This window comes from Frankliniella occidentalis, unplaced genomic scaffold, assembly GCF_000697945.3.
Source record: "Frankliniella occidentalis isolate FOCC.00 unplaced genomic scaffold, Focc_3.1 Scaffold232, whole genome shotgun sequence".
Lineage (NCBI taxonomy): Eukaryota > Metazoa > Arthropoda > Insecta > Thysanoptera > Thripidae > Frankliniella > Frankliniella occidentalis.
In genome coordinates this window covers 121,405-133,976 of record NW_026267358.1, presented here as the reverse complement: position 1 = coordinate 133,976, position 12,572 = coordinate 121,405, and the positions used below count along the sequence as shown (strand labels likewise).

Below are 12,572 nucleotides of genomic sequence, written 5' to 3'. Positions count from 1 at the left end.
TAGTACCCTATACCAGCATAATTTTTTTGTTGTTGTGGTGAACTTGGTTTGGTTGTTATAGGCCGCTTAAAATGGCGATTTCATTTCGACTCCAGTCTATGTACTGTTGAGCCTGTACGGCAAACGCAATGAATCCCACCGGTGTTCCCGGGGCCTAGAAGCATTGTTTAGATCCTAGGCTTTGAGTTGGCATTAAATTTTGCCGAATCGGCCCAAAGCCATAGCACCCAGAGCTTCTAGAAGTCTTGTTGCTCAGGAGCAACAAAACCGATAAAGGGCTAACCCATCTATGCGTTTATTGATGTCTTTCTGTAGATAGGGTATAGACGCCGAAAGACGCTCTACTTACTATCTAAGCAATTTATACATACTCAGGTATGTCCCGACAGCCACGCGGTCTAAGGCGTCAGGATCCGAACCCACAGGTCCGAGGTTCGAATCCACCCAAGTCAGGAAGGTAAACATGTATAATATGTGGGAAGTTGGGTTTGAACATCTGTCCCTCGGGGAATGAACCAGATATTTTCCAGATTTGCGTTAGGCTGGAAAAGAAAAGCATTTTTGGCGCTTCTCAACACGTTCTTAATTTTCAAAACATGTTTTGAATTTGAAGAAACTTTTTGTTCTTAAATTTAAGAGCAAATTTGTTTTGTAAACTGCTTCAAAACATGTGTTATTAAAATTAAGATGGATTTTTTGTACAGTGGATATACTCATTAAGTATACTTCAATTTTGGGGGGTATGAGTCGCGGCCCCATTAATGATAACCCACAACAAAAGCCGCATTGTTTGCTATGAAAAATTGGTCCAGAGTACTTCTAATTTATGCTGCGTATTACCCCTACCTCTTAAGTGTGCTCATGACATGCTGTTCCCCCTGTGCTCGGCCGAGGAACAACTAAACTATACTTTTGGAGCGAAATAAAAAGTTGTAGTGTTGTTTGAAGTGAAGTGGGGTGCCTGACGCAAAGGCAACCCATCTTGCGCCCCTGCGTTTGTAAGGCAACCAGGCGGTGTGCGCCCCCCAGAGTCCTGTACGACTATGTCCATCCTGCCTGCGGCTAGACCTTGCTTTCCGCCCGCCCTCTCCCGATCACCGAGGCCGGAGTGCCAAGTGACTCGGAGCACGCGCCGCTGTCGGCGGGTTTGCCTACACTCTCCGTCCGTAAGGCGCTATAGCCCCTCGGGCAGCTAACGTTCCAGCAAGGTATTTTTTAATAATTATTTTGAAACCTTATTGAATTTGAAGGTACAAGGTTTTTTTTGCCCTTCTGCCCGTATATTCTGCTTTAAAGCTTTCAGGTCGCTCGAAACAGAGATTTTTGATAACATTACGCCAGAAAACTCCCTAATTCCGAATTACAGTATACGCCGATCGTGGAAAGATTTGACTTATGTCGCGATTTTGAAACTAAATCTCCCACTGTGCGGTGTGTACACATGATTCCCAGAGTTATTGCCCCCTCGGACAGGGGGCTGTTGTCTTTGCTCAAAGTGCACTCTCGGTACTACTCCAACGTCAGCCCCCACCGCCTCGGCGGGAGAACCTCTCAACACGTGTTATTGCCACGGAGATTACCTTGATTTTGATGTGTCAGGTGCCGAGAAGGGCCCGTGCCGGGTGTGCGGCGCCGAGGGGCGTGCTTGCGCTCGCTGCCTCGTCGACTTCTACTGCGGCAAGCTCCACCAGACCCAGGACTGGCCGCGCCACAAGAGGGGCTGCGGTGCCCTCGAGGTCCGCGAAGACGCGCGTTTTGGGCGCTACGCTGTCGCGGCCAAGGACATCCCAGCCGGCACCGTGCTCATGCGCGAATTGCCCCTCGTGACCTTTCCGACGTCCTGGCACTGCCCTGGGAGCGACAACCAGGTAAGCGATATGGCGTGTAACACTGTAAAAAAGAGTTTCTTGAATTACAAGACGCACACAGTAACTCGGAAAGTACTTTCTCATACATGTGTTCAGTGCCTAGTGCCACTAGTGCCACTAGGCTAGTGGGGAGTTAAGGCATTAAGTTTTTCGGTTATGTCCAGGGGTTTTCCACTCTCAAATCGTGGCCCGACTCCTCCCAATTATACCTCTGTTATTCCTGCCTCTGTTACCTCTCTATTACTTCTATTACGTAACCACCATTACGCATATATTACACGGCTATTACTAGCTACATGTACGCCAGACCACGTCTCGCGTAACAGGCTTCGCGATATCTCACGAAACACTGTTACGCTGCGACGCGCCTGGCGCACATATAGCTAGGCCTGCGGCGCTGACACCCGAGACGGGGTAATAGTGGATATACCAGTTTTCGAAATGAAGTCTTTTTCTTAACGATTTAATCGACCATTTGATCATTTTCTCCTCATTTTTGTCAAGAAATGCCCAATAGCGCCGAAACGGTACAAGATAGAGCCAAACGGACGAAATTTTCGCCCCAAGGGCTTTACTTTGCCGGTTTACCCCTTAGGAACGCATAAAAAAATATTTGATAAAAATACATTTTGCGACCTGTAGTTTTTGATTTTTTTAAAAGCCAATTTTTGAGCTAGAATGCTCATCTACGAACTCGATCTGTCTTTTTATGATACAAAACGACCCTGAAATTCCCAGATCGCTCTCTCAATTCATTCTCGAGTTATCGTGCGGACAGACATACAAACAAACAGACAAACAGACAAACAGACAAACAGAATGAAACTTTTCCGGTCAGTGGAGTAATGGGCTTCGCTAATCGCTCAGCCAACAAGAGCAATACATTGCCTTCACCGTTGTATTTTCGCGCTAGATTATCGTAGGACCAACGCAACGTCAGCACCAAAGACTGCCAATAATGACGTCCGCCGGCCGTTGCGTGCGTACTTCCCCCCTTTCTCCCCTTTCCCCTATCCGAACGACTTCTAGAGAACACAAAGTATCGCAAACCTTGGAGATCTACCTCAGAGACGACGTGGACAACGATAAAAACACACTTTTACACCTTTTTTTGCTTACATTACTTTTAAAGGAAGCTTTTATCTCCCAAAAGCATTTTTGGTACATTTGTCAATAAAATAGTTTCTGAGCCACTGGAGGTTTAGGGATGGAACCTGAGGGTATATTTCTCAACAAAAAGTGGCTTTACACATTAACAATATCAGAATGAAATGAACTTAACTTTGAAGATGTCCCAAGTGTGTACCTTTATTTTCACAGGATATCTTCTTTTAAAGTTAACGCGCAGGATTTCTCCAGAGAAAGTGGCGATTAAAAACTGGTCAATAGCTTGTTTGTTTTAGTTCATCAAGGAGTTCAGATTGACACAGGGGTTTCAATGAATTTTTAAAACGAAAAATTATTAACAATAAGTGGCTTTGTAAATATACATTTTTACTCAAAATAGTGGATAATTTTTATTTTAATTTTAAAAGAAGATATATCCTATGAACAAAAAGTACGCACTTGGAACCTATTCAAAGTTAAGTTCATTTCATTCTGATATTGTTAATGTGTAAATGTAAATGTGTTAATGTGTTGAGCCTTTCCTTCTGTTGAGAAATTTACCCTCAGCGGCTCATAGAAACTAATATTATTGACTAATCTCCCAAAAATCATTTTTGGGAGATAAAAGACCCCTTAATACTCAACTATTACGTCTCATTACCTCTATTACCTTTCTATCACGTCTATTAGCTGACTATTATCTCTATTACCAAACTATTACCGGACGGGCGACCCGACTATCACCTGAGTGGGAACCCCCTCGGTTCATGTCGCATGGAGTGATTCCGTGCGCGTCGATTTATATATGCACCCAATCGAGCTTGATTATGTACGCATATTCAAACCTAAAGTTACTAAATTTTGTGCATTAACTAAAATGTGTAGCTTTTTTACATTTCATCAAATTATAAAGATTTATGTCTGATTTCGTGCACAAATCCGTACATTCAGAGCACTTGTGACGACTTGTGTGAGAGAAAAAGTACTTTACCCCGTTGGATGCAATGTTTTATTTATTCTTTCATTAGAGCTGTATCTTTTGTCATCTGATTCCATATGAGTGCTTACGTCTTTTTTCGTGTGTTGCTTTCTTTGCACCGTCTGAGCAGCCCTTCAGTATGTGCGTGAGCTGTGGCGTGGAGCTGCTGCCGCTGTGCGGGCCGGAGCAGTGTGCCCGCTGCGGCTGGCCTGTCTGTGGCAAACCCTGCAGTCTCAGCGGCGAACACCGGGCCGAGTGCGAGGCCTTTCAGCGCGCAGGGTTCAAATTGCGCAGCGGTAAGTGAGAGGCGTAAACTGCGACTGGAAAAGATACCGATGGCGCTATAATTCTGCCTGGCATAGATCTCTGCGGGTGGTCCCTCCCTGCCAGGCCTAGTTCCCAGGGGTCCGTAACTTATCGCATAAGGGAATTTTAGGTATCCGTATCTCGTAAACGGCTTGCGTTATTGGCGTTACACATCTTATGACTTGTTCTCCTGCGCATTTCTGAAATTTGTCATTATATGCACGCTTTTAACTAGTCAATAACCCGAGATAATGGTTAAACGTTTAGCTTAAATAATAAGTTACGGACCCCTGCTAGTTCCCCCACTCCGAGCGAGAAACGGCTCCCCTCTCTGCCTCCTCCCCACCACTTTCAGCGACTTTCACCCAGACCGCCAGCCGGCCAGCAAAGGTCTGCAACGGTCGGTCCAAAGCCAAAAGTCGTCCCGGCAAGCGCGCTTCGTGTCTGTTTCGTACCGGCCGACTGACAAAATGTGCGCCCCGTACCCGTGTACCGGCTAGGGTAAGTCGTATATCGCTTACTTTCGATATTCTTGGGTTGTAATAGTATTTTCCAAGCGCCATTTTGGATGAAAACTCCTGGAAACATTTTTTAAGTTTTTTTCTTAAACGTTTTCGTAACCCTACCTTGCCTGTTATTCTGGCCTGCCATAAGAGGTGGTTTTGAGAACTTCAATTTTGGGCGTATTTTTTTCTTGACTAAACACGCAATTTTACCGTCCTCTGGGTGAAAATTTCAAGGAGAAGGCTCTATCTCAGCCGGTTTTCGAGCTACGAATTATTATTGGAAGGTAAGAGGTTGCTTATTTACAGCAATATAAAAACAACTCATATCATGCAAACCGGCAGAGATAGAGCCTTCTACTTTAAATTTTCACCCAGAGGGTCGTAAAATTGCGTGTTTAGTCAAGAAAACAAGCAGGCCCGCCCTTCCGCCAAACGAAGTTGCCAGCTTCGCTTCGCTGCGCCGGCAACTCCGTTCGGCAGGGGCTGGGCCTGCTTGGCCTGCCGGCGGCGATGGTCGGGCCTGCGGCCCGACCATTTCTGTCACGCGATTTGCTGTAGAACATAATCAAATGATGTAACGGGCCTTCGGCCCGCAAAGCCCGGCGTCCTTAAAATTTGTCCCGTAGACACGAGAAAGGGATGTAACGGTGAAACACCGCGACTACAACCCACCCTTCTGCTTAGAAAACGTTTTTTGGGGTGGGGGAGGGAGTTTCTTACCCCTTTTGCGGTTTTGGGCCTTCTTTTACATCTAATTGTTCACTACAGCAATTTTTAACTTACTTTCGTCAAACAAGACCCTCTAGCGCCTAAACGGTTAGAGATAGAGCCAAACGGACGAAATTTTCGCCCAAAGGGCCCCATTTTGACAAGTTACCCTTTAGGAGACCATTCAATATTTTCGGAAATTAATAAATTTATTTTTGGGCCACTTTTGTGAGAGAAACTCCCTCTAGCGCCCAAACGGTAAAAGAATGATCAAAATGGACGAAATTTTCGCCCAGAGGGCTATACTTTTGCAAGTTACCCCTTAGGAGACCATCTAATATTTTTAAAAATTAGTATGTTTATTTTTGGGCCACTTTCGTGATAGAAACTCCCTCTAGCGCCGAAACGGTGAGAGATAGAGCAAAACGGACAAAATTTTCGCCCGTAGGGTTCTACTTTCACGAGTAACCCTGTAGGAGCTCATAAAAAAAATATTTTTTTCTGACTTTTTAGACCTACCCCCTTTTCTTTGATACCCCCTTTCAGCCCCTTAGGGTTGGTTGCCAGGATTTGCCGTAGGCGTTTCGTTTTCTAGGAGTGAACCTTAAGATACCCTGAAAATTTGAAGTCTCTAGCACATCTCCTTCTAGTGGAACAGACAGACAGACAGACACGAGGTCGTTTGCATAAGCCCGCTGGATAGCTTTTTCAAAGCAGAAGGGCGGGCTAAAAATACGCCCAAAATTGAGGTTTTTAAAACCACCTCTCATGGCAGGTCAGAATAACAGGCAAGGTAGAGTTATAAAAACGTTTAAGGAAAAAACTTAAAATATGTTTCCAGGAGTTTTCATCCAAGATGGCGCCTGGAAAACACTATTACAACCCAAAAATCGAAAATAAGCGATATACGACTTACCCTAGTACCGGCACCGGCCCGCCCGCCACGAGCCTTGCGAGACCTGGAGTCTTGTCGGGACCCGGCAAGCGCCTCTGTCACACAGAGAGGTGCGGAGCCATGATCTGATCGGCTAATCAGCAGGCTGGATTAGCGAAACGTAGCCGGCGCTGGGGGATCCGTCAGTCGCTCTTGCGCTAACTTCGTCTGCTGTCCGCGCATGTGTCGCTAGAGGGAGAGGGGATATCATCCGGCCTTCACTGTTAAAATCTGTAGTCAAATATACGGTAGACATACGGTCCTTCCTGTATTTTATTTTAGGATCGGTTTTGTAAATTATTTTACAGGCCAGACAGTATTTTTACCGTCAGACCGTATTTGTTTTAATGGTCTACAGTCTTAACCGTACTTTATTTTACGGTCTGAATTATTGCAGTGGAGTGGCCTCACAAGTTACATTTTTGGAATGTATGTAAGAATGCGGTAGGACTGCATATATTTTTACGGTGTGGTATTGTAAGGTTCCGGACTGAAAGAAGTAAACGATGTAATGCTGAGAACCAAGAGATTTATTGGAGAACTCGGTACAGTCGTGCAGTCAGCTTGAGACCTGGGCTAGACTAAGCGAACGCGGGGCTTGACCGTCCTTAAAGCGGTCCTTTCAAATACCCAATTCTGAATATGACTCTGCGTAACGATCCGCTCACTTTGTGTATTTTACAGTCCAGACCGTAATTTCAAATACGGTCCTGACTGTAGCGGGCCGGACCGAAAAATAAGATACAGTCCGACCGTAATCTGAAATACGGTTCGAACTGTAAGACTAGACCGTAAAATTAAATACGGTCCGAACCGTAAAAATTTATACCGTCCCACGCTATAACTAAAAGACGGTCAAGACCTGGTAAAAATTTATTGGCCGTCCTGTATGAATAAACTGTAGGTGATTCTAAGAGTGTGGTTCTTATCGGTATACTGCGGACCGACCGCTGCCTAGAGATGAGCGAACATGTGCGCATTCGAACGAACTCGAACGAACATCGAGCTGTTAGCTGTTCGTGTTCGAGCGAACACGAACATGAGGTGTTCGGATTCGAAATGTTCGAGTACTACTCGAACAGAAGTTCGTCGGCGAACAAATTTGAAGTGTGTTTCAGAAAGACGTGTCATATTTGGATGTAATTAAGAGGGCAATGGCAGGTTCACAGAACTACAATTTCAAACGTTAATGTTACTTTTGTAAACCAGCTTGGACAGTTCTTTTAACTCGAAAGCAAAAAACAAACTGTATTAATTGTTCGTGATCGGATCGAATTTGAACATTACATTGTTCAGTTTGTTCGAGGAAAAATAAGGCTGTTCGTGTTCGTTTGAAGATTTTTAGACCGAATTTGTTCGAGTACGTTCAAATTTGAACAGGCCTGTTCGCTCATCTCTACCGCTGCCGCTTTCGCCAGCCAGCATATTGAGTGAGCGCGCCGACGACTGTTAAAAATTTACATAGAAATTTTCACGGAATTGACATTTTCTTCTGTCAGGAATGAACAGTACTTCTACCGAGGGGAAGATAACTCCTGAATTGGGTTTACAAATATTATGAATTCCGTATCAATTGGCTTAAATTGGATGTGAGGTGAACCGGTTGAATTGGTTTTAAATCGGTTTAAATCATTGCGATTTTATTTTGCTGAATTAGTGTGAATTATGGCTTGAATTAAATTTAAATTGTCTTGAGTTCGACTGAATTGCTTTAATTATTTTTGAGTTGGCTAGAATTATTTCTGAATTGTGTTGAATTGGTTTGAATTAAATTGAAGTAGTTTGATTTCGGCAGAATTAGGACATTTAGCAGGGGAGGTACGCACCCCATGACTTTTACCGTATCACTGTTATCCCAAGTGCCATAAATTTCGTAGAATTTAATTCGATAATAGCCCAAAAGCGATTCCTGAATAATATTGCATCCGGGGGTGCCATAAAAAATTGTCGCACAAAATTGATATTCATTATTGCATTTAGTGCGATAATTTTAACACATTTTTCTGCGATGATTTGTAAGTACAACAAAGTGTGTTGAAATTATCGCACCAAATTTATCGAATACCAATTTAGTGCGATAATTAATTACCGCATAGCAAAATGTGGTAAAATTATCAGGCACCCTCTAAGAAATATATCAGAACAGGTGTGAAAGTGTACTCTCCAGTAAATGAACAGGAATGTACCCCTTTGTGCAACAGTACGTTTCTTTCGTTGGCAGCTGATGCTAGTGCTCTGGGCAGCCGGCTCGACGCCCTGACGGCCCTGCGCGTATGCCTTGCTGCCAAGGCGGCGGTGGTAGGACCCATCATCCGGAATCTGCCCGGCTGTCTGCCTGACTTGAAAGCCAATCTGGAGGGAGCGGTGAGTAGCACTACTTATTTCATGCGCTGGTAGTGGTTAAACTCTGAGAAATTATTGTAGGGGCCAGGGGGAAAATTTTTCGTTAAGTCTGTTAAAAGATAACCTCCATGAATGTAAGATTACAAGCAATAGCTAGGGCAAGAGGGCTGGGGCAACTTATCTTGACAGCAAGTTGCGTCTTAGATCAAACCCGGAGAACAAAAGTCCGCTCAGGAGTCACTGGCTGGTCTTCACGCGGAGACCCACCAGAAATAACGCATACAGAGAGGGTATTCAGGAAATAGTCCTTAAACATGAGCTCACTTTGGATCTCAAAATGCGGTTTGTAGAAAATAGACAAAATTGATTCGTGGTTGTAATCGTAATTCCCGCCTCAACTCTTAACTTTCAGGGACCGTTTGCCGCCTCCGTGCGCGAAGGTCAGGACAAGTTCAGGGCGCGTGTGGACCGTGCTGTTACCTGGCTGTACGACGTCGCGAAGGTGCGCTGGTTGCCCCGCGAAGAGCTCGCCCATGGCCTATCCTGCGCGCTGCTGCACGGGCTGGAGGGCACGTCTGGCGAGGAGAGTCATCTGGTTTGTAAAATGTTTGGGCCATCGAAAAATTTGGGACGAAAATTTGTGGGTGGACGAAACTCGAAACGGACGTAAAATCATATGCCAAGATATTCATAAATTTGAGCATGTTCATTTTTTAACGATGTATAGATCCAACCTTCCATGATTAAGCTTCTGATGAATTTACTTTAAACCTAACTTATTGTTAAGTGACAGTAAGTTTCGTGCCAATTAACATTCATCTCGGCCTATAGGACGAATGAGCCGTCACGTGTGTGTGTGTGTGATGCTCAACTGGTTCACTCAGAAAGCTGGATTCTTGATTTTAGATCAGAATGCTCTAAACGAGGGGTCTGCAACTCGCTTATTCAGCCGTGTACTTTTGAGTATAGATTTTAAGGATTATAGCGTGATTGGAAGATTCTAGAATGATAATAAGATTACAGACTGCTGCAAATAAGTCCAAATATTTGATATGCGACTTGAACTTGGAAGTATTTTGAGCGTTGCACAGAACTGACTTTATGCCTTATCTTGGCCACTGATCGCAAGTGTGCATCACTGATAAATAGACTTCTAAGTTATTGCACTTCAAGTGCACTGGCGTGCGCATGCAAGTGCTTATGTACCAGACTTGTAAGTGTTTTACTTGGTCTTTGAATACTTCGAAGTGTTCAACAGTATTTTTGAACAGTTTCAAGTGCTCACCTTTACTGCTGAACACTTTACAATATTTAAATATCCTGTCAAACAAGCATGTTACGCCAGTTAAACAATTCATTTATCAGTGTGAGTTGAACACATGTAGGGTGTCCGTGTATTAGGCTTGCGTCCCTGCGAACATTTCACTATAGACGTATGTTATTTTCTTTTGTTCTGACACGCAGACGGAGAACGTCAAATACAATATTACACACATTTACAGCTCATTCTCAGGTTCTTCGTTTTTCTTGGCCAAGTCGTGCATGCCAGTATCCACTTCATATCTTACTTTAAAGGCCTTTAACCGCATTTTGGAGGTCATCAATCTTGGAAGTGTCATTCCCACTGTTCTCCAGCTTCTTCCAGATGGCATTCATCTTCTTATCACTGGACATTAGGGTAAGTCGTATATCGCTTATTTTCGATTCTTGGGTTGTAATAGTGTTTTCCAGGCGCCATTTTGGATGAAAACTCCTCGAAACATTTTGTAAGTTTTTTCCTTAAACGTTTTCATAACCCTACATTGCCTGTTATTCTGACCTGCCATAAGAGGTGGTTTTAAAAACCTCAATTTTGGGCGTATTTTTTCTTGACTAAACTCGCAATTTTACGGCCCTTTGGGTGAAAATTTTAAGGAGAAGGCTCTATCTCTGTAGGTTTGCATGATATGAATTGTTTTTATATTGCTGTAAATAAGCAACCTTTTCCCTTCCAATAATAATTCGTAGCTCGAAAACCGGCTGAGATAGAGCCTTCTCCTTAAAATTTTCACCCAGAGGACCGTAAAATTGCGTGTTTAGTCAAGAAAAAAATACGCCCAAAATTGAAGTTTTCAAAACTACAGTGGACTCTCGATAACTGTCGCCGCGACAGTTATCGAGGGTACTGTGCGTTCGCTGCTGCCGTGCTCCGCTCTCCCCACTCCTCCGGTAGGCGAGTCGGGCGAGCCGCCGGAGCCGGCAGTCAGTCCGCATGGAACGCGCTATTTTTCTATAGCTATCTCTCTCGCACGCGACAGTTATCGAGGCGACACTTATCGAGAGTCCACTGTACCTCTTATGGCAGGCCAGAATAACAGGCAAGGTAGGGTTACGAAAACGTTAAAGGAAAAAACTTCAAAAATGTTTCCAGGAGTTTTAATCCAAAGTTGCCCCTGGAAAATACTATTACAACCCAAGAATCGAAAATAAGCGATATACGTCTTACCCTACTGGACATGTTGCTGAAGTTGCGCTCGCGCAGATTCTTAGACACACATTTTCAATAATTATTAAAGTACACCAACTATACAAGGTTATGCTTAAAATTAAGCATAATATTATGGCCGATTAAAGTAAGGCTTGGGTAAAACTAGAAAAGTCGGGCGAAAAACACAGGTTTTTTAAGTATAAAATCTAGATGCTAGTGGCATTACAAAGTGTAGGATAAATTTTGTGAATCTTTTTAAATAAATGTGTCAAATTGTGTCTTGTAATTGTGACAGTGTGTGGTTGTTTCGGATTGTGTGTGATAGTTTTGGATTGTGTCCGATTAAATCATGGTTCTTTCTGAATGTTTTCCCCGATGCACACACAATGTGTCCAGTTCCACACCCTTCGGACCAAAAGAGGCTTTTCGACTTGCCCTAGTGGACCCCTCATCACAACATTTGCTGTAACTTGTAAATGTTTCTAGGTTGGCGGCGTGTTTGCCGGCCTGTCCTTGGCCGGCCATGCATGCTACTCCAACGCTTGGCGCTACGCCTCGCGGCGCGGCAGCACAGAGATGCTCCTGGTGGCGTCCAGGGACATTCCGCGCGGCGAGCGAGTCACCACCAATTTCATGAGAGACCCGCTCAACCCAAAGTAAGTTGTGTTTCCTGAGCTCACTCTTATCACGTCAAGTCCAAACCGGCGTAGTACTTATTCGTGGTTGAGTGCCGGCCCGAATGTTGCGTGAAGATAACTTTTGTACTGTTTGTCGAAACCGTCGTAGCGTGCTATGCTCTGGAAACCCAAGTGTGTACATGTATGCGTTATTTGCTGAATACCCACATGTATGCAGCAAATACTGCGTACTTGATCATGTATGCAGCAAATAGTGTACATGACCACATATGCAGCAAAATACTGCATACATGGCCATGTACACACGTACAACTCTATGCTCAAAGCTATGTGCCAAAGTGTGTACCTGGATGCAGTATTTGCTGCATACATGGTCATGTACACACTGAAAGAAAAGTGAGAGTGAGAATCACCTGTTGAGTAAAAACATTTTTGTTTTCGTGTTTGTATCCTGAAGATACCGCCGAGAATTTTTTGCCCTCACTTGGGGCTTCCTGTGCCGCTGCACTCTGTGTGAGGATCCATCCCAGCTCGGCCTCAACCTGGACTCCTGGCATTGCCGCTGTTGGGAACGTAAGTTATAAAAAATCTCATAATTAACTTCGTACAAACGCAATAAACAACAGGTGTTTGATGTTTTCGACTATATTAACGAATGCGAATATTTGAGATGGGCTCACTTGGTCGACGCACAACTGTTCTGAAAAACAAAATAT

The 12,572-nt window shown here is 44.1% G+C and overlaps 1 protein-coding gene across 1 annotated transcript in view; it reads left to right on the top strand.

Annotated features, from left to right (window-relative positions):
• LOC113210624 (SET domain-containing protein SmydA-8-like) overlaps positions 1-12,572 on the top strand; it is a 54,544-nt gene that overhangs the window by 31,598 nt on the left and 10,374 nt on the right. The window contains exons 3-8 of the mRNA XM_052272938.1: positions 1,600-1,868; positions 4,085-4,250; positions 8,630-8,772; positions 9,164-9,346; positions 11,705-11,874; positions 12,314-12,429. Of these exons, the coding sequence (XP_052128898.1) occupies positions 1,600-1,868; positions 4,085-4,250; positions 8,630-8,772; positions 9,164-9,346; positions 11,705-11,874; positions 12,314-12,429 (1,047 nt within the window). The remainder of the gene's footprint in view (positions 1-1,599; positions 1,869-4,084; positions 4,251-8,629; positions 8,773-9,163; positions 9,347-11,704; positions 11,875-12,313; positions 12,430-12,572) is intronic.